Genomic DNA, 23,083 nt, shown 5'->3' with positions numbered 1-23,083 from the left:
TGTGGCCACGGAAGAAGTGGGAATTGTGGTGACTGTTCCTGGAGGCAGTTGCTGGTAGTCCTTGATAATGGGAGAATGCCCAGGCTGTGAGGCTGGCAGGGATCAGTAACAGCACAGTCCTGTATTTCTGCTGTGGGGGGGTGACAGCATGTGATCAAAGCTAGGACTTACCACAAGTCATTAAGGTTGGAAAAGACTTCTAAGATCATCAAGTCCAACCATCAATGTAGCACCACCATGTTCACCACTGAACCATGTCCTCAAGTGCCACTCACACATTTTTTGGAACACTTCAGGGATGGTGACTCCACCACGTACTTCCCTGGGCAGCCTGTTCCAATACTTCACAGGCCTTTCTGCGAAGAAACTTTTCCTAATATGTAAACCTCCCCTGGCACAATGAGGCCATTTCCAACATTATACCAACAGGGTAATGAATGAAGAGGAAGATGTAGTAACCATTGCTGATGCAGAGAAAATTCCAGGCTGAGGAAGTGGTGAATGATGTGAAAGGGTCAGGGCACACACAGAACTTGACAGGTTACTTAAAAATGTATGAAAGTCAATTTGATGGTGGTAGCTCAGAACTAAGAATACAGCCTCTAACACTAGGATGGCTGAACCATTTGATGTGTAACTACAAATGAAGGAGGAACATCAGAAACACTGACTACAATTATAAAACTACCTATTTTTTAGGTCATCACAGATGACCTAAGATAAAGGTCAAGAAAATTATAGTTGATCAAGTTCAGTATAGCAAAGTATAAGGTGACTTCACTTTTGTATTTTACAAAAGGATCTGGTTACTTTGTCTGAAAACTGTTAAAGGTAAATCTATTTTCTCACGTATTCCTTTTCTTCCCACTGTGCACTTGTGCAGAAGTGTTACAACACGCTGATTTTATCTTCAAGAACACCATTATTCCCCTTTCCATTTCCTCCTCAAAGCTTAACAGGGGGAGGTAGGAAAAAAAGACAAAACATCTGCATTTCTAACAGTTCCCTGTTTTATTGCAGTACATCAAAGTAGGTTAATATTAAGTGTGTTACCAACATAAAATATTGGTGGTAAGTCATTTTTACATTGTTGACTTTTCCACCTTAAATATTTCTGTGCAAAAGAATCTACATCATTGTTCTGTAGCAGAGAATCTCTTACAATGTCCCCTACAACATTGAGGGCATTAAACAAAAGAGTGAGAAGAGGCAAAAAGCAGAATCTTTCCCCCACACGCACACTTGTCAGCTTTTATACTCTAAAACAAAAGTGATTACATCTATGCCATGCAAAACTGTACAATAATATTACAATGAAAAACCTAAAAAACGTATTTTAAAAATAAATGATATGAAACTGTCATACATAAAAAGGCAGGTATAATTGCTCTGAAATACCAACACTGGCTTGTTTGTGGATTTCTTCCCTGTGGATGAGACTTTAATTTTAAATGCAGAATCAAAACAGGTTTTACTGAGCTGCAGCTGGAATGAGAAAGTAGAGTTGGAATTCAGATAGGAAAGCCTGCAGCAGAGCGGTTTCTAGGGGTGTTTATCAAATAAAGTGTGAACACAAAGTGCACAGAAGAGTGCATTTTGTGTTAGTGCAGGAAGTTGTCCCAGTCCCTCCATGGAACTGACTCATATTAACAAAAGAACCCACAGCAGGAGTTACCCTGTGCCACTTTGATTCTCAGACTAAGAGGCTCAGGAGCTGTGGATACTTGCACTGTAATAAATTTTACCCTTAATGCATTCATTTAAAATTAAACAGTATTCATAAAATGGAAAAGAAACCCTTTTTCCACCCAAGAGCATGTTTGTCCTGTCATTCAGGGTCTGGCCATGCAAGACAACACGGTGCCAGAATCTGTTTCTGTGTTAATGATTCAACTGTTCTGTTTTGAAAGGCTGACACATGCTATGAACCCGTTAAACTTCATTTCTATAAATAAACTATGATTTTTGGACTTTTTTGGTATGACAAGACCCTTAATTTCCCTCTGCCATATACCTGAGAATAACACACCTGGCTTGTAATTTTATCAGAATCAAATCAAAGAGAGAACATTCCTGACTCAGTTTTGAAACTCATTTAAATGGGCAAAATGCACATTCATAACAAGCCACAGCAACTACTGGAGGGGAAAAGAAGCAACTACTTCACCACAGCCTCAGGAATGTTTTTTTCAAACCACCAGTTGTCTTCTACAGGCCAAAGGCAAGAGAGAAGAGAGTACTATAACCCTGCTTTTGGGTTTATGAAATGTGGAAGGAAGCCACATATCTGTGTGTGCACACGTGCAGGGGAAAACTATTTACCAAACTTATTCCATTCTATAACCTGGAATCCTTAGTAGCTGCCTGAATCTGGGTTCAGATCCTTGTTGCCATCAAAAGAGGAAAAAAAAATGCAAAAACCCAACAACCCATCTCTTTAAGCACTGTCAGAAATGCAAACAAACACCTTCAGTCTCAGCCAGAAGGAAAAAAATCATCTAGATACATACTGTGTACAGAGAACAAGAGCTACAGTCTTGTAGCAGTGGGAGATTTTAAGCTCCCTGAACAAAATGCAGCCCTCAAACCGTGAAGTTGAAGCAGTGCTACAGTGCAAAGGAGCAAACATCAAACCTCAGGAGACAGCTGTCTCGGAGATACCAGTCAAGAGTCCTACAGTTCAAATGACCAAGTTACTTTTCCTAGCCCAATGAGTATTTAAAAAAAAGCTCAGCTGCAGTATGCATACCAACGAAAAGAAGATGAGTGTGGTTTAGAATTGAGTCTGTAGTCAAATGGTCCCCAAATATATAAAACTATGTAAGTCCTAGGACAATTTTTTCTAATAAGTGATGTGGTCATTTGCTTTTCAACTGAGAGAACAGTTGCTGTTTCTCTTTTGGACAGATGCGTATAAAAATGTACAGTACCAAAGTAATCATTAAATACAGTAATCCTAAAGGAGACTGCCAAGGCTTAGAAATTGTAGTGTACAAACAGCGTAGGCCTGTGGAGCTCTCATCCTCTGGAGCTTAGTGTTGTAACACAGCTGACCTACACTCTGCCTGAAAATGTCAGGTTTTGATATCAATAGATTGCAGGCACTGTAATGGAGTAAACACTGGGGTTTACTTGATTTAATTGTTTGCTGTGTCGTGGCTCTTTGGGTTCCATTTTCAGATAGAGCTTTAGCACAACTGCAAAAAAAAATCCACAAAAAAAGATCCTGTGACCCTCTCTCAGGGGACTGTCACGCAGGCTGCTCTGTCTTCAGTGACTGCTGTTTAAATGCCTTCTCTCAACATCAGAATAAGATTATCGTTTAAATACAACATACAGTAAATACAAACTAGTCTGCAAAGGCTCTGAAAAGTGTGGACATGCTTCACCAAAACAAGGGAATTGTGGGGAAAAAGCAGTGGCTATACTTGAAGCAATATGCAGCCTTTAAAAAGAAGCTGATGTGGAATTTTAATAATGCCAATAACGCCCTGCCTATCTGTCCCTCAGAAATACATAAACTTTTCTGGGAGGAATTACTTTCAAGTGCTTAGCTGTTTGCTAAAGCTTTTAATTTCAAATGCCAGGCTTGCAAAAGTAGTAGCTTTGAAGTGAAAACAAACAACACAACCAGCTTGCTACTCTGAAATACCAAAAAGGAGAGAGACAGGCTTTTGATATGATGGTTTCTACAACAATTTCTTGAATTCCTGTCCCAAAATAACATTGAATGAGCTTAAACTTGGACAAACCTCTTGATTGAGAGTGGAAGAGAAATCTTACCTAGGAGACCCAGTATGATTAAACGGATTAGATGATCTGTGTCTTGTTCCCTATATCACACTTAGATCATACCTGGAAATTACTGTACATGGTTTGAACTTACCTATAAGTTCTATTAGGGAAAACAGAAACTGGAAAACTCCAAACACCTCTATGTGGGCGGAACACTACATAACTGCTGACTGCAAGAATATGGAATGGCTTAATAAGAGCAATAACAAGTTTCCGAAACCCACAAACCCCAGTATTCTAAATACAAAAAGCCCTTGCCTGTTCGAGTATGGTCATAGTATAAAGTCGGCAACAAATACTACTGAGAAGAGAGGCTCATTTGAACACACTCCCAAATGAAGAACACGTCAGTCCTGCTAGCTAAAGAGAAGAGACATCTTCCTCTTACCATCCATTTGTACATCAGTTTTTCATTTTATTCTGTTGACTGCGTGACCAGCTTCAGCTTTTTATTTATTTTTGCAACTTCAGAGGGCTCTGTCTTCCACAGCAATACTTTCTGCCCTCCAACCTGCCCTGCTTTTGGAACCAAAGAGCAGGTGAGCACATAGAAACAACGGCAAATTGCACAAACCCACAGCACAAGTAGGGAGGGAGAAGAAAACCAACCTTGCCAGCGTGGCAGTTTTGGGTCACTAGGCATCTCCGACTACCACAGTGTGAACAGTGTGAGGTCAGTCTTCAAGGTTCTTCATTGCTACAGTGACAGCAAAGCCAGCCAGGACCAGCTTTGGGCTAAGGGCACTCATTTGGCTGATGTGTGTTAGTGTCTAGTATTTGGTAACAACAGCAACAGTTTTCTGTTTAAGGATGGTCAAGGAGATGTGGAAGATTGCTCTCTTCCGAGTTAAACCTGCTCAAAGGCTGACCCAGGGAAACAGTTTTCCTGCTGAATCCTGCTGCATTGAACTTCCTTGCTGCCTGAAGGACCTCTCCTGTAGCATGCTGCAAGGCTCCAGCTGCACAGCTAGAACAACGCATGAAACCAGAGCAGCTGCCAGGCTGACCGGGGGGCCCTTGGCTGTCGGGGCAGGGGGTTGCTTCCAATTGTTGTCATTTTTGCAAAGGATGGGGACTAACACGAAAGTAGGAATTGCAGCTTCAGTTAGGCTATGACCAGAAATAAAGAAATGTTGTGAAAGCACTGCAGGGGCCTCTCCCGGCAGTGCAGCGAGCGCTGCGCAAACAGAAATTCTGTCCTGCGGAAGGTTTTAGTCCAGGCCTCCGAGTCTGTATATTACTGAGCATGAAAACAGGGACAACACAAATCTTAAATTAAAGGCTCTCTTAAATAAGCATCCATCTTCTGCTGCATACACAATGCTTTTTTTTCTTTGAATATATACATACGTATTTTACTCTAACATCTGCGTATTTATTTAAACTCTGTACTGTAGTAAAATATGCATCATTTTAATCAATAAGGATTTGCTGGCGACAATCAGATTGACATTCAAACGTGGTGGCTGAAAGCTTTTATGTGCCTCTGACATACTGATCATTCCCCATGCAGGGGAAGGGGTCTCTGTGCTACTTTTGTACAGTACAATGAGCTATTGTATGAAAACAAAATCCCTCTGAATTTTCTCTTATTGATACTGGTCTGGTCTACTTACACTACCTTTTGGGAAGTGGGAGTGGGATAAATATGTCTTTAAAAATGAAGCAGCTGTAACCACAAAAATGAAACCAATACTAATACAAATCTACAGCATCTGATATTTACCAACACCCTAGCTCTGCTCATTTGCTGCTGTCAAATCTGGGGAAGGGAGGGTGAGGCAGTGCCGCATGGTGCTGAAGACGACCAGCTTTTACCTTCCTCTGTACCCCACTCCCAGATCACTTTCAGACAGGGAATGTGGAGGGTTAGGATGATGAAGGTGAGAACTGGAGCAAGTGAAGGGGACAGCCATGGGGACAGCAAGCTGATGTGATGTCAAATCTGAATGCTGAAGCAGTTCATGAGTCCCAACTCACGTGGTCAGAGCTCTCCAGGGAGAGACTCTTGGTCTTGTGAGGAGAGATGGGGCTGGGAGGACTGCTGAGGTTGGAGCTGTTTGATGCTGTAGAGTGTCTTGGAGAGTCAGAGTCCTGCAGTCCAAAGACACACAAGAACACCAGTAAGTAAGAGGATAGCAAGTTTGAGAGTGACTGAGGGTGTCTGAGCAACAGGTGGCTGGATTCATAGGCCTCTGCGGATTTTGCTTGTGTCCAAAAATACTGAGGGATTTTTCTTCTCAAAATTTCCTGGTTCAGGGAGACACAAGAGTAAGTGGCCCATCACTCCACTTTCAGCAGGCATAAGAACACAGCACTGCTGAGATTCTGGCAGTCTGTGTGTTGCCAAGGGCTGCTTGGTCAGCAGAGTGTGCAACTTCACGTTGCCTGTGCAGCTACAGCAATTCTTGCCTTTTCACAGATTATGATCTGAGATGCTCTTGCACTAAACTGAGAAATCTTTGTGGTACAGGTCTCATCACAGCTAACTCTTCTATGTCACACCCAGGATATCAATCAAAAGCATCCTATCAAGTTACCCAGTTGGACCTTCCAGAGTACAGTAGAATACAACTCTGTCTGAGCTTGAATTTGGGCTGACAGTTGCTTTCCAGCTGCAACTGGCAGGATATATTGAGTACCATAAAAAGTCTGTGATCTCTAATTTTCACACTTCTTGGTGGGTTGGGGAAGTTTTGCTTCAGATTGGACCTGTCCATGTAAAATAGTCTTGGGAGGGACTGAGTTTAGCACTGGGCAGGATTTCAGTCCTATCATAACAATAGTCTCAACTGCACAGAACAGAAATTATTAAATCCAGTTCTTGCTCTAAACGAAATTATATGACTATTCTTACACTACCTTGTTAAGGTCTGACTACAAAATATCTCCTGTGAAATGGTTTCTAAGATAGCTTATGAATCTTTGCAGAAGGGCAGAAGGAATGTCACCACTTCAAGCTGTGACAGGTCACTATCAAGCTGTTACTATACTGGGCCAGTATTCTCGGGAGCCTCACTACCCACGTATCTCCAGGCAGGAAGTGCCTTGGAGGCATGGAAGTGCCTTTTTCTGCATGGTAAATGCTAGGACCAGAGTTGACACAGCTTGACCAAAGTCTTTTGTCAGGAAACCTTGAAATACATGAAATCCATGTCTTCATTGTCAATGACTCCCAAACCCACAACAGGATTTAACTTCCTCATGTTTATCAACACACTTAAAAGTTTCTCCTGTCACTCACCTCTCGCTCATAGTCCCTTGTTGGTGCATCGCTGCCTTGGTCCAGGCCACCAGAGGATAAGGACCCGTCTGAGGGTGATGCCATAGGCTGACGCTTTGCTCCATAGCTCCCTCCTGAGAATTCCCTGCGCAAAGCACTCCCGTTCTGTGCAGACGATCCTAAAAACACATGGAGGAATCAAACTGTGTCACAGAGGCCCACCTAACACAGTAGAAATGCGTTTAGGTGTTTCTCTGGTTAGTTCTGCTTTCCACCAGCGTGTCCCAAGATGTTCAGCTCGTGGCCTGCAGGTTATGTGGGTTTTTATCTTGTCTGCTGCAGTTTTTCCTATGGATTCTCCAGTCCCTCCCTTGGCATGTCGGTATTAGAACACTTTACCCAGCACAGACAGAGTCAGTGTGTTCCTGACAAAGCTGGCAGTTGTAGAAATGGCTGTGGTGACAGCCTAGTTTCAGTGGCCTCTTTTCCAGGGCGTAGGTGGGTTGTATCAGCAGACACAACACGCTTGCTGCAAGCAGCTGGCAACGTGCAGTGATCACAGTGTGTGCCACAGGAAGGGAAAAAAGACAGAAAAGTTGGGACACCAGCTTTGCCTCTATTTCCACGTGATCTATTACTTAGCCCCTTGCCTGGTCTCGGCCCATGTCACTGTGCTGACTGTGGCACACAAAGACAGCATGGCAGCACTAGAAAGGTGTTTCCAATCCAATGCAACTCTTCTATTCCAGCAGCCAGTCTTCTATTGCTTTCCCTTTGTACTAGCAGCAAGAGAGGCATCAAGAGCTCTACACAGTTCAGTAACAAAGTCGATAACCACAGAGCTTGTGAACAACTTGTCACTGATTTAAAACACTTGAGCATGAGAAAAGTAGTCCCAAGGCTAAGAATGTAATTTTAATTCTACTGTCAATTCTAAAAACGTGACAAATTACTAATCTGGGACTCTCAAAAATGCTACCTGCTTATTCACGTGCTCCTTCAAAAGCAAGATTAAAACACTCTGCTTGCCCTCAGCAGAACAGTCAGCCGTCACTTCTGAAAATCCCTATCCAGCATGGATTAGGAGCAAACTGCAAGCAGGCAGCCCTTTCCCTAAAATACTTGTGCACGGACCCCAAAGCAACACAGTTCTGTTTGCTTACGTGCTGCTAACCCGCTGCTCGCGCTCATGGACCGCCCCGGTTCCGTGCGGGATTTCGTGATCGACGGGATACTGACGGAGCCACTGAACACGGTCCGGCTTTCCTGAGGCCGAAGGTTCTGAAATGCAGACACACACGACACGTTTACTTACTGACTGTCGGACCAACCTTGGATGCTATGAAGGCAGGCCCCAAAACGCATTAAAACCCCAACCTTACCAGAGCTGAATATCTGGGCAGCAAGTCAGCAAAATTTGCAAAATAATATTCTGCAGTTTAGTGCAGAGATTGGCAGCACACGCAACGCAGTAGTGAAGTGCTGAATTACATGGACATATGCAGACAACTGAAAGAATATGTCTAATAAATCAAGAATTTCCTTGAAAGGATGGTTTGCAAGCCTAATTAAGCTGCTACAGATATATTCAAGTTATATTGCATAATGCTTTCTTTCTGAACACAAGCTTCCAAGGAAACAAAATAAAATTTATCTCTTTGATGCCATCATTTGTGTCATGATTGTGTAACTTTATACAATAACCAGGTTAATCCCTAGTGCTTAAAGATAGTGGATCGATCTGTATAGCAGTTACTTATGTAATTCCAAAGGTGCTAACAGCATCCCTCCAAACCTACACCAGTTCAGCCAAAGTGAGAATCAGCCTCCTGCTTTCAGCCTGTTCAAAGAGGATGACCAGAGCAGGTGCCACTGTTTGTCTACATGTTTTGATTATCGCTCTTGTTTTCCCTCCAGTGTGATTTTGTAAATTAGTAAGTTACTGGACCAAAGTGCCCTTTACTGAGGGAAGAGATAAACCACAATCTCCCAACTTGGATATGGTAGTTCCTTAAACTTAAGTCGTCTTTAAGAGAAGAGAAAAGAGTACTTTGAAGTGAGTTCTGGGAGATTCTGCTTCTGTTAACTTACAGTTGACCTTAGGGGAGAAGACTTATCAGACTATTTAGCCCATCTCTCTGTATATGAGCTGACTTCTTAGCCCAGAGTGACTTGCCTATGTGTATCGTTTTAGCTCTGGATAAATATGAGACTTCATCCTGCTGCTAGCATCACTTGCACTATTAAGTCATTACAATTAACTAGAATTAAGTTCAAGGAATCCTCACAGATGCACAATGTGAAAAGAGCTGCAGGTAACTCTGAGCATGACTTTATTTCCCCTTTACCAGCCCCCCCTGCAATAACTGTTCATTTCTTCCTATTTATATTTATTTCCCCCACACACTCTTGAGAGGAAGTAGCCACACTTAAAACAACAGTTGCAATTGCAATGCTTTTTTAAACTAGGGTGTTATGAAAATTTCAGATCAGAACAAAGATTCCACCTCCACAAGAGTATTCTCAGAGACCCTTAGGTACTACTCGTATATTTTAAAATGGATAATTAAATAGAAGCTTTGTAAGGAACAGATTTTATACAGTTCAATCTTTATCACATAATTGTTACCAACCTGCTGCCAAATCCAGTCTTACAATGATCCTTATAGTAACTGCTCTAACAGACCCCTTTGATCTTACAGTTATCTTGGATTCTCATTCTCCCAGTGGGCCAGAAATGGATGATTTTTAACATGCAACAAGTAAGAATTAAAATCTCTCCTTCTGTTCCCAGATCTCTCTCCAACACCAGCAAAAGAGAATCAGAGACCTCACCAATGAAAAAGCCCTGCTCAATTCTCCCTACATCCACTGCTGCACTGTAAGGATTTATACCTAAGACTTAAAAAAGTCTCTTAAATCATTTGTGTAGTTATATTGCTGTCTCTCACTTACCTTCCCCCCTTCTTTTTTTGTTTTTAAATGTGAACAACCAACCTGCTTTGTAGCACAAAACACTGCGTTTTCTGCTCCTGTGTCCTTCACCATGCAATAAACAATGTGAGATACAGAGTATAAGCATCCTGGCTGTACCTAAACCATGGAGATTCGCTCCCCTGACGATAATCAAAGGAACTGATGGGCTAAGGAATAAGTTACTGCTGTGTTTTGAGAAAGAAAGGAAAGCCAAGTGCAGCACCATGCGAACATGTGCACTGGGGTTAGTACTTGGGGTTGCAAGGCTGGACTTTTGTACTTGTATAAACCTACAGTGGCTCGTTTTGCAAAGAGAACGATTATGTTTAGTGATAAGGTGATTAACCTCCTTCAGAGTGACTGAGCAGACAACACACAGGCATCAGGGAAGGAGGGAATGGGTGGGTCCATGAAAGAGACTAATTTGTTTTAATAGCATATTCTAATGATGATTATTTTTCATGACCCCAGTTTGCAACGTCCATGTAATTCCTCGTAGAATGTTTCTCCACAAAGCAAATCTTTCATTGCCCTTTGTTCCAAAAATAAAATAAGCACATGCCAGAGACGCTGGCATTTTGGACCAAACCTCCTGGAAGTGATATGCACATGATGCAGAAAGGGGATTCAAAGGAAAATAAACGGCGGTTATTAGCGGTAGTTATAAAGCAGCACAATGCAGCAAGTTAAAAACACAGAAAACAAAAGGAAACCTGAGCTTGCTTTACTTAGAGAGACAAAAACCCCTCATTTAGGGCAAAAATTCAAATCCTAGCAGGAAAATCCATCCCCAGTGCTGAACCAAACAGAGGAAGGTGAGAGAAGAGGGGAAAAAAAGCAGCAGCAGAGAAGCTGCTGCCGAGCAAAGTGAGTGACTGTAAAATAGGGCGAAAGGCCCATATCAGTTCAGTGCCTTCCATTCCAGTCAGAGAATGGAGCTGTGGGTTGTGATAGGGCAGTCACTGCTATGCTCACAGCTCTGCAGTGTTACACAGCCTCTGCTCCTTCTCCCACACCACCTGCTCTCCAGCTGCCTTCCCTGGCAGTGGGGTGAGGATGCTCCTATAGGGTCTGACTGAACAGGTACAACACTGACAGGAACTTCCATGCCTCTGTTCCTCTGTCCATCATGCTGCTTGTTGTTTTGGTGTTTCTTTTCGTTTTAAAGTAGCATTCTGTTCATTACATTATAAACCTCAGTTTTTAATTCTTTCTTGAAATAACATGACAGAATCTAAAAGCCTATTTTAACAGGTCATTTTTCAACTCCCCTGTGGATTCCACGCTATTCTGGTTCCAATATCCCATCTGTACCTGGGACTATGGTATCATTCTTGCACTAAAATCTCCAAACACAAAGGGAGACATGAATCCAAACTCACAGCCTTGCTTTCCATACAGCTTATGGCATCTCTACCCTCAAGCCACAAAGCAGACAAATGCTTCTCTTCCTACAAGACTAAACCTCTAGTGCTGTACAGAGCTAACAGGGACAGGACCTTGACACTGGGTTGCCCACTTCACTTTTTTCCCTCCAAATTATGCCAGTAGGTTGTAACATTAGGATGAAGGATGCTCCTAAAGGAAAAATTGAGAGTTACCATCTGAAACATGAGGGATCATTCCTTACTGATCTCAGGGGGACTACTCACATGAGAAAGGGAAGGTAGAGGGAGGGTCACAGTCCGGTGATACATCACTGCATATTAAACAAAGAAAATTTTATAGTACAGTTGGATTAAAAAAATCCTGCTAAAACCAGAACTGAAATACAGCTTCAGTGACCCTATAGTGACCCTCTAGGAGAGAAACAGCTTTCAATTCAGCTTAACAATATTTTTTGTTTTGCATTTCAACAGAGCATTCCTCTTGTGTATCTGCACCTCTCTTCCTACCAGAAGAACCAGGATGGATGCAGACCTGTCCTCACAGAGCATGCTTTCTAAAATGCTGCAACATCATTTCTGAATATTGATGGTTGTGATAACTGGGTCCTCACAGCAGTGACACGTGACCATGCACTTAACCAGTCAAAGCTTAGCTGTGCCAATTGGTTTTGGAGCCATAGGGAAGAGACTTATTTTTCTCCTGCATTTTTAAATTCTGCCTAGTCCTGTATGCAGGTATGTTTCCAAAACCTTCCCAGCAACAGGGATCTGGCACAGCAGCCCAAAGGCACTCAAAGTAGCCTGGCAGTGAAGGTTTGCCATGCATGTCTGAGGGATGTCCAAAGGCCACAGAAGCCAGGAGCCATGTTTCCATTACAGCAATGGACATGGCTCAAACCCACACAAGCCCTGAGCAACCAACCACCATCACATATACATCTACCTCACAGATTATTCCTGATTTATCTGTGAATCTGTCCCAAGCAGAACTGCAGGCCACAGCACAGTACACAATCATGATGCGCAGCAGGTACGTGTGTGCCTGTTTTAGCTTGGTTTGTATTTCTACAGGATGTAGTGACCCCCATGCTGTCACACCAGGATGCACAACACATGAAAAAAGAAAAGACCACTTCTACCCCTCCAGTTTCCATTCCAACTGGAAGGATATCTAGAGAACAGTATCCTACCTCAGCCGCTGCCTAAAACTACCAGGATTTAGAGGATCTACATCAGCGAGTTGCCATCATCTTTAATTTTTATCTTGTTTGTACATGTTCTAATTTCACTTATTTACTTTAATCTAGAAACTGTCTGAGGCATGACCTGTCTGTCTCTCTCAATCTGTGTACAGTATTGTGTAAAAATTCTTGTATTCCACATGAATTAATCATAAACAATCAGTCTGAAAGTTTGGTCCAACAAAGACAGATCCAGAACCTTTACCTAATTCAACCTGGTATGCAGCATCCTGCTACTGACTGCTGGAGGACGAACAATGTGGAACAGAGAACTTATCATTTCAAAATGCCAACATCGTTCCTGGTGATTAAAAATGGTATTTTCATAGCAAAAGGTTCAGCCCAGTTGTTATACACTTTTCTTTTTTTCTAAAGCCATGAAATACTTTTTTCTTGGCATGTCAGAGCTGTGGAAAGACCACAGCTGACTGCAGAAAGTAAATTGTCTGGGACAAAAGAAAGTTAAGGGGTGAAGGAACAGCTTACAAGGGGTTTTCTCCCATGTTAATAGCCAGGCAAAAGGAAAACCACACAGTGTTAGTAGAGTGAACACCTGACTCAGCCGTTCATACCCTCAGAGTCATAAAGTCTGGAGTACCGAGGACAGAGCGTGGAGGCGGGGAAAATGCAGGGTTTATGGAATCGTAAGAGAGGAATTTTTCAGCTGAATTAACGGTCATGTGGTAGATGTGCTCAAAGTTGCTCGGAGAGGAGATCAGACGGGAGTGGTGATGAGGGAATTGATAAGGGGAACGCTGCTATCAAAGACAACAGAGAGAGAAAGCAATGAAGGATGGTTGTACAGGTTACACTGGCAACAGCAGTCCACAGGAGCAGCCAAACACTGGGGGACAGCAGACAGAACCCTGCTCGCCGTCAACATTGTCACCCCCAGTCCCCTAAGCACCTTCCTGAGTCACATGGGCCTGCTGCCCCTGCTGTTGCTAAAACATTAAAAACAAATAAAACTTTTAACTCATTGGGAATAGATTCTAATATTTATTATTTTTTGATATTTCAAAGAGCACCACAGTTGTAAAAGGTGCTTTACAGACAGTTGAGAAGCATCAGTTCCCTGCCTTGAGGAGCTTACAATCTAAAATAGACATAACACAAACAAAGGAAGGTGAACACAGGTGAGGTGGTGTGGGGAGAAGAAAAGATGAAAATACACAGCAGTTAAGAGATTGTAAGAGCTTTCCTTCTGTTATTCATGCATTTTAGCGATTCCATTAAAAATATCACCCGTACAACAAACACAGAGTATTTCCAACAGGAGGGAACAGTGTTTTGACAGGGCAGGGACACAGGTCGTGTGGGAAGGTGAACTGGTTAGTGTCAGACAACTGGGACAATTCACTCTGCTGCAGACAGACGCCACCAGGCCCACGTCCTTCTGCACACTCCTGACAGCGCTTTAGTGATGAGGGGACTTTGCACTGCCGCCTCTGTGCTGCAGAGGATCAGACCCCTAGCACATAAAGGTGCCAAAGTATTGGGAAATTCAGATGTTGTTAAAAGGTCAACTGAGCAATGTGCTCCCCAAGTGTGACATAAAGAAGGAGAGGGGAGAAATAACCCTGGAAATTAAACAGAAACGATTTCTAATTCATCTCTATGGAATGTGCTGACACAAGTGCTCTTATAATTTAAAGTCACCTAAATCCAGATTTAACTGAGAGCATTTCAAGGCTCGGTCTCCCTCCCTGTGCCACCTGTACATGCTCAGCAGGTCAGCCTGCACTGGGGTGGTTTGCCCATGGACACCACCAAATCACAACACCTTTTCTAATTTCTAACTTTTAAGTTCCTCTTCCCCTCATCCAACTGATTTCATCACCTTAAAACAAACATTTCTGAGTAATGTTAGAAATGTTAGGACTTAAAATATAAAATATGGTAAAAATATAGCTTACCCCTCCACTAAACCTAAGGCACTACTTTTTTTGTATGTGGAACGTATTAAAGTCTGGAAGAACATTAAGTCACATCCCAATACATATTATATCAAACATTATTGTTACTGTTCTCTTCATTTCAGCTGGTAAAATCCAACCTTTTTTTTTTTTTTTTAAAACACATGGTTATTATGAGGCTTTGCCTGTTAACCAAAACATCAATTACCACATTATGGCATATAAGACATAATATACATTAAATTGTTATTAGTAACTTTAGCAGCATCTAAATATCAGTACAAGAAGCCACCATTCCAAAATGGTCCAGGACAGCAGACTTTGCTGAGTTATCTGCTCACAACAGAGAACTGGCAGCAAAGCCAGCTACATTCCTAAAAGCCAATAAGGGAGATATGGCAGTGTCTAAAATCACAAGCTAAAAAGCAGAGGGTAGGCCAGCTGCAGACCATGAAAATATTTAGCCAGCATTCATGAATGTGAGAAAGCCACGATATGGCAGCATTTTAAAAATGATCCTCCATGGAACTTTCTCCATGGACTCCACCATTAGATGCATGCATGGGGTTCCCACTTTCTTTAAAGAATACCAAATATAGATAAGTATTCATTTACTCTAAAAGTTTCTCAATTGAAACAAGCAAAGCTTCACACATCATCTAGAATGGAAGTAGAATGGCTCATGTATAATGAGGTCAAACTGAAGCATAATGTTCAAATATAACGGCAGTCAAGACCAGCTTTTGTATATAAAAATACTTAGGCATGCAGAATATGAAAGCAAAATCAATCCTGTACATCTGATGTACACAGAGAGGTGGTCTGTGCTGCAGTAAGTGCAGTTCCAGATTTCAGATCTTCACTACAAAGGAGCATCCACGATAAAGTGGCTTCAAGGGACAAGAGGGCAGAAGGGAGGCCAGACTGTACGGCCAGTTAATTGGTGACAGGCTGCTAGGGAAGAAAAACATGTAAACAAATAAGTTTGGGGATATACTAACAGGAACCATTCTAAATTGTACAAACAAGACAATGACCCAGATCCACATCAATAAAATACAAATATGTACTGATTACTGCTCTGCTAATAGCAAACAAGAACTTCTGATTTCTGTTGTGTTGCAGCCCACAAAGTTGCGTGTCAAAGCCAGACTGTAAGTGTTCACCATGAAAAAAAAGAAGGATGCAAATTTACTGTGTCCTGAAAACCCCTAATATTTTCTCTCTTAAAATCTGATCTCTCTCTCTCTCTGAGCCTTGGGCATGGTTCTGCCCAAACACAGGGCTATACTGAAGTCAAGGATGTCTGCTCATGGAGAGAACAATGTGGGATTAGGCTAACAGACTTTAATTTCCCAAAAGTGCATCATTGTGTCTGGTGCATAGCAAGACCTCGGAAACAATGCACAGAGAAAGCACCTTTCCCCCTGTGGCTGCATCAGCAAGGGCAAACACACAGTGGCAGATATGCTGCACATATATAGGCACCTGATACAACATACCAAATAACCCTAAAGAGTTTAAAACATTCCTTTTATTCCATTTATTTTGCACGGTTACAATAAAAATTAAACTCTTTAAAGTTGGTCTTTTAAAAGACATCGTTAAGAACAGTGGTGGGCAGAGGGCAAGCAGGCTCCTGTTGGCTCTGCACCCACCAGGCAGTTACACTGTGGGTTAGGGCAGCACAAGTGCATGTCCTCTCCTGCCCACTGACACTGCACAGCCCACCCACCAAGGACCATCACCACCAGTTCTAACTCTGTGCTTCGTTCAACTTTTGGCATTTCCCCTGAAAAAGGCAGCAGAGGCACGTTAGTGGGATTGTGGAGATAAGTTTTGATTGGATTCACGTTGCATATATGAGGTGAATATGTATATACTAATGAATAAATATAAATACATACATATATATAAAAGTTGTCATTTGCTTTATGAAGTTCATCCATGGATGCTAGATAAAAGCTGGTCTGAGCTGGCTATTTAGTTTGTGACAATTTCATTCAACACAGAGATTACAGTATTTATTCTCCATTAAAACCTATTTATTACTAAGGACCCTTCTGCCACACAGCACTATACTGACTTCAGTGAAAGAGCATGCTGGAGTTCATGTTCCAGCCAAATCTGAAAGCATTCAAGTGAGAAGAAACTCCAAATAAAAAGGCCCACTCCATTCTTTCATACAATTTCTGCACTCCAGTATCCCTTAAAAAAAAGAAGCTGTATCACTAAAATAGCTTGACAAAGAGAATGTGAGAAGACTCTCAGCCTTGCACTGCTTGCTCCCCCTAGCTGTAGCCCTCTTTAAATGGAAAAATGTATTTTACCATCCGCTTCCATAAACAAAACTAGGCATTCTCGAAGTAAAATTCTGCAGTCTCTCCCATAGTGCATTAAAAATAAATACTTTCTCTTCTGAAACATACTAATCTATTTCAAAATAGAAAGAAGATGTCCAGATGCAAAAGCATGACACATGCTAAACAGCACACAAAAAAACCCTGCTTTTGAGCTTTTTGGAATAAGGTATGAAAGTAGGGAAATAATTCTATGTCCTGATAAAGGAGCCACCATATAGATGAACTGTATGCAGGGTTCAATGAGTATTCTTTACCTTGTGTAGTGATTCTCCAGGAAACATCCTGTTTCCATCCCCTCTTCTGATTCTAAATTTGTCTTTCCAAAAAAAATTAGACTCGATACATAACCTCACATGCACACATAACTTCTTTTCTTCTATTTTTGTGCCTGAGAAGTCAAGTATGCAGTCTGGAACAGACTAAATGAACACTCAGTCCAGGTAAATACCTTACAGGAAGCTGTTGGAAAAGACAAATCTGCCTAGACCTAAGCAGCCCTTGACAGACCATTTATTTCCTAATTTCAAGTTGCACTTTCAAATTCACATGCTTTTAAGTCCCGTGCCTGACGCAGTTCTGTACCCATTAAGTTAGGAATGCAAATACAACATGACATTGTAAGGAGCTGCCAGAAAAATACACAAGAAATTCGCTTTATCTGCAGTGACATCTCCCAGCATTAAGACTGGTACCTACTTGCAAAAAGGAGGCTATAATAGAAACTTCAAAAAAAGAAGCTGCAGCAGTGGAACAAGTGCAGGAATCAATTGTATATTGTACACATTTTCTAATGTCCTCTCATCACTTTTAAGTGTGGAAAGTGACTCATGAATTTCTTTCAAAACAACATATTGATTGGTAATAGCAAAGTAAAAGTTCTTAAAATGTGGCTTAAAATATGACCTTTGATCTAATACAAGGCTGGAGGAATTAGAATGAATTTGAAGCTAAAAGCCATTTAGAGATGACATAGCTGAAGAAATATTAATCCATCTAAATTCAGATGTATTTACATGTATTACACTTGTCAGATTTGGGGCTTGGTTAAGAGTCTTCGCAGCTTTTGGTTCCCATGAACTTTCAACTACTGATGGTGTGACACAGGATGGCTTTTACCCTACCTTTAGAGGTAGCAGATTATTTTCTCTGTTTGAGAAAAGTCACAAACATTTTAAACAACCCACCAGAAACGGAGAAATGAAGAAAGGTTCTGATCTACATTCTGCCCTGAAGCAAATTACCATTCTTTGTCTAACATTAGACATATGCAATCTTGTATCCAGGTGAGATAAACACTACCTGCCAACTTCCCTTAGATTTGCCATGTGTTTTCTAGAAGCAGTTCCTTCATTATCTATTCATTTACAAACACAGATACAATATTGGTTTTTTGCTCATTACACTGAATATATTTGTTATTGAGAGGTTTCTCAGTGTGCCGAATACAAGATTTAAAGTAAGTCAGTGTGCTGACTTTACAGCCAAGTGTAATATAAAAGTACCATTTGCTGCAAAAGTGAGGTACAATGAGTATCCAAAGGCCAGAGATTATGCTCCCAAACTTCTGAACTGGTGTAACTGCATGGCACACTGTATTTTCCAGTCTTAATTGTTTCCTTTGGGCTTTTCAGCAGCAGAATATCCAAAATTCAGCACCTACTCCCTGCTTTCTGCACAAACTCCAAGCAGTAATGATGACTGTTTTAGACAGCAGTTCTGTACTAATGCCTATGTCTTAAGCTAGTACTCATATCATCTGTTTGATATCATATCACCTCATCTTTTTTACAGTGCTAATTAGCATCTTCTGAATCACATCTGTGTCACTGTGGATGAGTTTAGAGAACAACACAGAACACACAAACAAGATGCTCAAGGTAGCTTGAAGTAAGCAGTATGACACTCTCTTATGAACAAAATGTTAATTGGTCTTCAGCTCAACAAAAATTTCATTGACCTTGAGGTGACTGTTTCTTACGTAAGGTTTTATGGAAATGAACATGTGTGTGTGCTATTACATATTTTCTTTTTCTTTTTCTCTGTTTCACTGAGACTTCTTAATCTGGAGAGAACATGAAGATAGCATATTTGGTATGGAAAGAAATTTGGGCACTACACACTATTGAACTGCTACAGGAAAACAGGCTGTAGAGAGAGAAACTAAGTTTGAACTAAAGATTGGAAGAGAAAAAAGGAATTGAACTACAGTTCATGAAGAAAGGAATTTGTTTTTCCATGCCCACAAAAAACACAGGCCCAAATCCTTTTAACTCTGCCCCTTCATATCAGTCATAAAAAATATCAACACTGTCAGGCCAATCTGTCTGAAAAACCCAGGGGCATTAGGCATTCCTCCTCCTCTCCCCCCTCAATGCTGAAGTGTCACCCTCCTTGGTTAAATTTCCATTTCCCCAGTTAAACTGTTCCTGATATGAAATACATCCACACTTCAAACATACATTAAAATTGTAATTGTTTTTCTCTCACTTATTTGCAGCCTCTGTTGCAGTCAGTCACTCTCACATGTACTTTTGTACTTACCATTGGAAGGTCTTTGAGAATCTGTATACCATCTCCTGGACCCATATGTGCTATGTGGTTAAAATTAGTTGGGTTAGAAATTAACTTATTTCTCATTTCTGGATCACGTAGCATCTCCCTGGAAGAAAAAACACTGAGCTCAGGTATTTTGCTCTAGGTAAGGATGGGCATTTATAAAACATGTACAGCTTTGATTATCAGCTTCTTTCAAATGGAAATTAAAGAGTCTTTTCCACCCTAAACGATTCTATGATTTTATGGTTCTATTTAACCACGTTAACAGTGATAACCCCCTGCTATCAGCACAGGCATGGAGAAGCTTCCAGCTTGAAGAGAGGGCAAGGAGCCAGAATAAAACAATGCTTTTTGCCGGCTAAGAGCCCGTGCCCAGTAGTTACTAACGTTCAGAGAATATATAACCACTATGAGCTGTAAAAACCCCTGTAAGATGAGTAAAAGCAGAATTCATTTGTGATGTGTTACAAAGTGGAGATGAAAATGAAGTTATAAATATGAAAATAGAATTAAAATAATACTGCAGTACCTTTCTCAGTCTGTGGTCAGAATTAAAAGCTCCTCAAAATGGAAAGGATGCATTTTGGAACTCAGAATAAATAAAACTTTAAGAGACCAAACTTCAATCAACTCAGAAAAGGCAAGGCCAAGAAACAGAATTTTATCTCCACTGCATACTGCTGTTACCTTCCTTAGAGCTAAAAAGAAAGACAAGCTGGGAGCCACCCACTGGTGGAAGATGTTGAAAATTAGAAAACTGAAATACTCAGTTCTTGGAGTGTGGTTTAGCACAGCAGCAGGTCATTTTTAGTGAGTGATACTAAATGGTCAGTAACATCCTCTGCGAACACTGCAAGTAGTGCAGACCTATTTTTGTTGCCATTTAGGAAAGTATTGGTAAGCTATTCAACACTCCTATTAGAAATACATCCTGAAGTCCTGTGTCCTCTGATGAGGTGAGTTTTGTGAGCTTTATAGAGAGTTTATGTAGTTAAATCTATAAATCAAAAAAGCAGATGTCTTGGAGTACTGGTGAGAGTAGAAGAGCCTTCAGAAAGAAAACCAGAACCAGAGTCTGAATGTAATTAATCCATATGCATAATTAGCAATGCAATCTCCTTTTGCAAAGTGTTTATTAGAGATCTTTATATATACAGTGTATGTGCACAGCTATGCAGGTTATATACAGTATGTGGAGACATGCATTCCAAATCACAGCTGTTTCACATTAATTAACCTGAACTAATGAATACTTGTGCATCCAGTGCATATCCATATCCAAACTGGCATTAACACAAATTAAACACTGAGGATTAACACGGCAGCGAAGAGACAGAAACATCTGAATGGGCATTCCAGAAAGCAATGCATGAAGTACTAAACTGGCACCAGTCACTGTCCCTCAGCGCCTACAGGCATGTACAGAAGACAAGTACATGTTGAATACCGACCTTCTCTGCTGCATCCTCTCCTCCTCTGGGACTCTGAAGGAATAGCGGCGCTTGTTGTTGATGTTTCGAACCATTTGCTTCCGGCTGTTATCTGATGTCTCAGGGACCACGAGTTCATCACCCTCTGAAATCAACACAAATATGGTGATCTGGTGGGACAATGCATGGAATTTGAATTCGAAGACATTTTCTTCCTCTGCCCTCACTAAGTGTTGAACATCACTCACTTCCCATCAAATCCAAACAAATGTTCTTTGGTTTATGGGTTTTCTTGGCCACTATCTGCTACTCTATTATGTAGCAATAGACTTAACCCTTCTTCACACACAAGCTGCCACACTTGTGTTCTCACAACAGCACTGATTCATTCTTTCAAACAAAACACTTAGGTGGGCAAGAAAGGATCTGAGTCCTCTGTCTCAAACTTTCCTTGGCAGTTTTCACTGAAAAAAAATCACTAAAACAGTCTTGTTCTGCCATTCGTCTGGAAACTCAATGCAAGATTCTCTTTCATTCATTCCCTGCTCCAAGGAGACTACTCCTTTTGAATTGTTTGAACAGTGCTGTATTTTGGTGCAACTGTGGGAAAAGGGAGGATTTTTTCCACATGTGTACATCTGGCCAAGGCACCTTTATTAAAGACATGAAAAGTACAGCAGTGATAATCATACAGTAGGATTGTTACTTTGAATGAATGCTGCAACTCCTCTGCCTTTTATATACTTTAGTCTATATATATACATGAACTTCAGTCCATATATATATATATACACACACATATATATATGGAGACTAAAGTTACCCTTAGTAAGCTTGAACATACCCAACACCTACTGCTCACTGCCAAAACAGGTTTTGTATGGAACTGAAAACTCTTCTTTCCTTAAGATCAGCTGGAGATTTCCTGAAGGGTGAGATCTACTAGATAAGTATTTTCAGGAAAAAAACCTGCAGACTTCTAAAGAGATACACTGTTTAGGTAACATACAGGAGAAAACCATCAGCCTCAATTCTGATCCTATGCTCTACAGTTCTTCTTCTCTTGTGCTCTACTTTTAATGTTCAATCTTTATTAGACTTGAAAATTCTTTATACACAGCTGTAGTATATTGCTCCTCTCTACCACTGTTATTGCTTTTGTACTAATTTGCTAGCAATTTAAATAACACTGAAACACTGCCAACAGCAGTAAATGTTTCTAGAGTGTTTATTTCCACTATTTTCAGAAAGTTGTTAACAAAAGTTTATAGCTTTTGGTTGTTAAAACAGAGCATGTCCCCGCTCTATCTAAGAGGTTAAACAGAAGTTTAAGGAAATTCCTCAGGAGTACACTTATGAAATGGGCTCTAAAAAGAAAAAAAGTCAAAAAGACTTTTAATAAAAATAGACCAGTGAAGTTAAAACTGTGGCACACAGCCATAGTGGCCCTAGTAATAAGTTACGAATACATAATATTACATTACTTTATAATCTTTGGGAATTTTTTTTTTTTTTAGGTTAAGTATAGTATTAATTTTAATCTAGTACTGCCAAGATCACTACTAAAGTCTTTAATTGTGCAGGCATTTTTAGACAGCATTCCGGCAGGTGATCCCACATTTGGAGGGAGCATCTAGTCAATCTATTCTCTACTTCCAATCTTCATTCAAGTCTTAATTGAATATTCAAAAGGAAAGAAAAAATTCAGAGTAGTAGGCATCATTGAAATCAGTGGGGAATCTAGAAGCTTTGGCTTTTTCCAAAATTAACAAGAACACATATGTTTGAAAGATCACTTTCTACAATGAGCAGTCCCAGGCACAGAAAAACACTCTAAACAAAAATTTGCATGATGAAAATTGGTTTCTCTTTACTTACCTGCCATTTTGTTTTTGAAATATATTAATCTAACTGTCTCCAGGCCTAAAAGGTTTAGGGATCCTTCTGTATTCAAGGGTCGTACCTGAAACAAGGAAAATCAGTCTCTGTAATAGTAATAACTTACATTTCTCTACTGCATCTTATTCTGAAAGCTCCAAAATGCATTATAAATGCTATAAAAGGAGCACTGCTGTAGAGTCAAACAAGAAACAGAGTCTCCTATCTCCAGTAACACATGGCAGCTCTCAAAAGTAGCAATTGCAAGTCATTATAGCCACACAGAAGAGTTAAAACAATTTTAGATTTTAAACTTC

At 40.8% G+C, this 23,083-nt stretch overlaps 1 protein-coding gene across 10 annotated transcripts in view; it reads right to left on the bottom strand.

Annotated features, from left to right (window-relative positions):
• Nucleotides 1-992: 992 nt before the first annotated feature.
• CDC42BPA (CDC42 binding protein kinase alpha) overlaps nt 993-23,083 on the bottom strand; it is a 186,699-nt gene continuing 164,608 nt past the window's right edge. For 7 of the 10 annotated variants that reach the window (XM_029965181.1, XM_029965182.1, XM_029965183.1 and 4 more), the window contains 6 exons: nt 22,767-22,851; nt 20,910-21,033; nt 19,444-19,561; nt 8,182-8,299; nt 7,040-7,197; nt 993-5,889 (listed from right to left, as the gene is read on the bottom strand). In XM_029965181.1, coding sequence (XP_029821041.1) covers nt 5,758-5,889; nt 7,040-7,197; nt 8,182-8,299; nt 19,444-19,561; nt 20,910-21,033; nt 22,767-22,851 — 735 coding nt within the window. In that variant the 3' untranslated portion in view covers nt 993-5,757. Of the gene's footprint in view, nt 5,890-7,039; nt 7,198-8,181; nt 8,300-13,195; nt 13,382-13,609; nt 15,494-19,443; nt 19,562-20,909; nt 21,034-22,766; nt 22,852-23,083 lie in introns of those variants that run through there. The other 3 variants (XM_018085099.3, XM_029965188.1, XM_029965189.1) reach the window with 3 other exon arrangements.

The sequence above is a fragment of the Manacus vitellinus genome, unplaced genomic scaffold (assembly GCF_001715985.3).
Source record: "Manacus vitellinus isolate BGI_N305 unplaced genomic scaffold, ASM171598v3 scaffold_8_pilon, whole genome shotgun sequence".
Taxonomy (NCBI): Eukaryota; Metazoa; Chordata; class Aves; order Passeriformes; family Pipridae; genus Manacus; species Manacus vitellinus.
The sequence above is the reverse complement of the archived record's forward strand: the minus strand, read 5'-3'. Positions and strand labels throughout refer to the sequence as shown.